General features: G+C 38.5%; 2 protein-coding genes across 4 annotated transcripts in view; both read right to left on the reverse strand.

The window, feature by feature from the left end:
• LOC116689139 (cyclin-G2) overlaps positions 1 to 4,126 on the reverse strand; it is a 14,306-nt gene that overhangs the window by 9,533 nt on the left and 647 nt on the right. The window contains exons 2-8 of one of the 3 annotated variants that reach the window (XM_032515546.1): positions 3,912 to 4,035; positions 3,661 to 3,798; positions 3,244 to 3,494; positions 3,026 to 3,104; positions 2,833 to 2,931; positions 2,222 to 2,424; positions 678 to 1,421 (exon numbers count right to left, since the gene is read on the reverse strand). In XM_032515546.1, coding sequence (XP_032371437.1) covers positions 1,310 to 1,421; positions 2,222 to 2,424; positions 2,833 to 2,931; positions 3,026 to 3,104; positions 3,244 to 3,494; positions 3,661 to 3,798; positions 3,912 to 4,034 — 1,005 coding nt within the window. In that variant the 5' untranslated portion in view covers position 4,035 and the 3' untranslated portion in view covers positions 678 to 1,309. Of the gene's footprint in view, positions 1 to 677; positions 1,422 to 2,221; positions 2,425 to 2,832; positions 2,932 to 3,025; positions 3,105 to 3,243; positions 3,495 to 3,660; positions 3,799 to 3,911 lie in introns of those variants that run through there. The other 2 variants (XM_032515545.1, XM_032515547.1) reach the window with 2 other exon arrangements.
• Positions 1 to 4,126, reverse strand: part of LOC116689138 (sia-alpha-2,3-Gal-beta-1,4-GlcNAc-R:alpha 2,8-sialyltransferase) — an 18,524-nt gene that overhangs the window by 6,231 nt on the left and 8,167 nt on the right. The window lies entirely within an intron of this gene.

A 4,126-nucleotide genomic window follows, 5' to 3' on the forward strand; every position in this document is an offset into this window, starting at 1 on the left:
TCAATAATACACACACACACACACACAGTCCAGAAATGGGCCATTCTGCATGGTGAGTACTATTACTTTTGATACTTCAAGTTTGATACTAATACTTTTGTAATTTGTGAATGCAGGACTTTTACTAGTAACAAGTATTTTCATACTTTCCCTTTACACTATGGTATTGCTAACTTAGAGTACTTCTTTCATCATACAAAACAGGATCAAGAACACATAACTAACTTTCTTAAAGCCACGTTTGTTGTTTAAGTAATTCTTTGTGTTTGTCTTAAGGACACGTATATTTTTATGGAAAAAAAGACAGCTGATGTTACAGTTCTTCAGTGTACGTAATTTAAACCACTCAAATGAACCAGAATAAATCTATGTTTCATTCTGGTCTCAAAGAGTCAACGTACATTATCCATGACAATACTCCTCTTGACCCATACGGATTGCTGGTCTGACAGAATTCAGTTTAAATACAAGTGTGAACTTTAAAATAACTTCATCAACAACTAGTTCACCACTAGTGGACAATTGAAAATACAAGTGAATTGAAACAGAAAAAATGTGGTAGATAAAAAGATTTTTTTTTAATTCATTATTTGGAAGGATTAATTTCCAAACACAATACACGTCATGTAGCATTCACAAAACGTACAATATTTTTACTCCTTTTTTTACATGTTATATACATTTTTTTCAACTTTTTTTTTTACAGTAAGCTTATTTTGGTAAACAGACAAAATCCATTCATTATCACATTTTAATGTATCCATGCATATACAGTCTGATAGTTTCACACTACTATGTTCTATATGTCACATTAGGATTGTGTAAACATATAACATACGCTTGCAGAATACTGTCTATATGTATGGTACGGAGTATAAAAACAGGTTTAAAAAAAAAAAGATTGAGGATGTGCTAGTGTGTTAGCTGGTACTATTCAACAGTGAGTGTACCTCACGACTGACATACACAAGTTCTGGGTTGTGCTTCACTGCTTTTCCTGGAATGTGCCGGCTCAGACACACACAATACCAAATAGAACATCTTGGAAGAAGACATTCAGAAGCCATCAAGCTGCCAATATATTGCAATTTTCCATTTTGCATTTATAAGATATGTTGTTGTTTTTTACATTAAAGAAACAGACAGTAAACTGAATCAACAGGCACTTGATTGAAACCTGTCACTTGTGGTACCTATACAGTGGTATAACAAGTGAAACAGGTTTTCTCAGAAACACGGTGACCACCCTAAATCAGACACAGTTCAGGGGACAAACACACAGCTGTCCCTTCTGCACAATGAGGACTCATCACTTTTTGCGGTTGAGAAAGGCGGAGGGGAAGAAGGCTCCTTCGCCGTCACTTCCTGGTGAGCCGCATGGGCTGTCTTCTCCACAGCTCATGTCCTCACAGGAGTCCTCACTAGGAGAGAACGGAAGGCTTAATATTCAGTGCTTCAGGGTGGAGCTGAAACAATTAGCTGATTAATCGATGACTGAACAGTAATGTAGAATTATAGAGAAAAGAACCCTAGTGTTTTCGGCTTGGTGACGGTTCAGAAAACACAAAGCCTGTGTTCCAAACACAAGTATGGCGTTTAAAAGACGTGGCTTTTTACATGGGGAGTCCAATGAATAGATGCCTTTGAACAATGTTTTTAGAGCATGACTCATACTAGAAACTAAGAGTCCATGGTATGTCAGCGCCTGTAGCTTCAATTTGACCATTCTTTTAAAAGCTCTATCTCTTGTAAGTCCCCGAACTTAATAGTGCAGTACAACATTTGTGGAATGCCCATTTAATCTGCAACAATTTGTCTAATTGATTAAGTCATATGTCAAGTACTAATTGACTGTTTTTGGGATGGTTGATGGGACTAAACAAGACAACTTGGGTTCTGGGAAACTGGGATGGACAGACTAAAAGATTGATCTGAAAGAGACTAAAAGATTGATCCAAAGAATAATTGAAAGATCAATCAATGAAGAAAGTAATTGCTAGTTGCAACGCTAGTTCAGAGTGATACCAACTACGGCAATAAGGCCAGAGTGATATAATAAATTGTAGCAAATTAAGACTCTCTTCTCCAATACTCATTTAACCATTTGTGTATCCAGTTCAACTCTAAAATGAAACCTTTAGTTTTATTTTTTAATTAGTGTTAGCAGATGCAAATTTTCTGATTCATGAATTTGAGGAAATGGAAAAACTGGACTATTAACCTCTCACTCTCGTCCCAGCTCCCCTCAGGAATAGTTGGCAGGCCGGGCACACTGAAGTGATTGGCCTGAAGATTCTGTGCCGTTCTCCTGGAAACGATCCAAACAAGCTTTTTGTTGTCTGGTTTGTTACATTCGCTTGAACAGTATTCAGTCATGCATTGGGCCACAAGTTCCTTCCAGTGGAGTAACTCGCTGTCGCTGATCTGTGAAGAAGACAAACAGGAAACATCGAAAGACAAAAAATCTTAAAATCTTAAGTCTTAAAATATGCTGCCATTAAACAAGTGTTTTTACACATTGTATAATTTCAACACAAATATTAATAATAAAAAATCAGATATGTGTGAGAAATGTTGGAATCGGAGGAGTAAAGAAACAAAACTTTAGCATATTAGCCACAAGGAAATGCTGCTCGTTATTATAGTATCAATGGTAACTGAATATCTTTCACTTTAGACAATTGGTTGGACAAAACAAGATATTTGAAAACATAGCCATGGTCTTTATAACTTGTTGTGTCCATTTTTCAATATATGCAGACATTTTATAGAGCAAACTAAATTGATTAATTGAAAAAACAATCAGTTGTTGCAGCCCCACTCTTTTTATACCTTTAGGTGTCTTTGGAATTGCTGTACAATCTTCAACAAGGTGATGGACTGGAGGGCTTCAAACTCTTGAGCAATGAGGGACAGTGCCAGCACTGATGGCTGTGAAGGAAAAAACCCGCAGATTAATAAATCCCATGGCTCAAAGTGTGAATGATGCTATGCTGTGAAATTTTCACCTGAGAACAAGCCTTACTTTTGCTTTAGAGAAAACAAGCCGGCATAAGCAGGCTTTTAGCTGGGCTTCCAGTCTCCCAATGCTTGGGATCTCCTCCCTTAAAATATAGAGGGAGCGGAATGTGATCCGCCAGTACAAAGCTCATAAAGCAGAATCTATTTGACCAACTCCATGCAAACTGGAGCAATGCGTCAGCAGTAACAACAAGAGTAACCAAATTAAAATTAAATGTTTACCTTCCAGCAGATAGGGATGTAAAGGCTGCGTAGTAGAGGTGTAGAAAGGTTAAGGCTGTCACTGTTTCGGGCTCCACACTGAGCTTCTCTGAGATGATCTTCTCCATACGACACAGGTCTGAGACAGTGAACTTGCTTTGGCTGATGCGGATGAGTTCATGCGTGGGTGAGACATTGTTCTCTTCCTCGACCATTTTGGCTGCAATGTGAAGACAGCAGACTCCAATACAGGGCAAGTGTTTGGGCTGCACCTGACACAATGACACAACAGTGATAAGAGTGATTCAGTATCCCATGAGTCAAAGTCAAAAAAGGACATTGTGGTTGTGTTTTCTTTTTTACTAGTGATAGAAATGTGATATAAGGCATGCAAAGTTCTAACTTGAAACTACATGTTATACTTTGTTCAATTCCTACCTTCATAATGGCGAGGAATCTATCAAGCAAATTGACAGCTTGAACAAACGTTTGTGTGCTGTATCCAAAGAAATTGGTCAGACCCCACAGTTCTTCCACTCTGGCGTCTCTGCATTTTGCAGACACTCCACTGTGATTCTGAAAAAAAATACTATATATTAGATAGACATAACTGGGAAGAGAATTTATTTTTAGCAATCCCATAAGCCTTCACAGACAGTCAGAAATGTCAAAGTGTGTCAGTGGGTAACCTCTGTGGAAGCCGACTCCATCAGCTTCAGGCCAGCCTCTCTGGGAAGAAAGTTGTACTCGTTTGCACGACATGACATTAACTCTTTCAAGAGCAAGCTGTCAATGGCTTGAAGATCCCTCATCCTGGAAAACAACAGATTTAAATGGAGCTGCATTGCATGCAAAGAGGTCACAACAACTGTTTCCCCAAGTAGAGCTGGGGGGGGGGGGGGGG

This window comes from Etheostoma spectabile, chromosome 5 (genome assembly GCF_008692095.1).
Source record: "Etheostoma spectabile isolate EspeVRDwgs_2016 chromosome 5, UIUC_Espe_1.0, whole genome shotgun sequence".
Taxonomy (NCBI): Eukaryota; Metazoa; Chordata; class Actinopteri; order Perciformes; family Percidae; genus Etheostoma; species Etheostoma spectabile.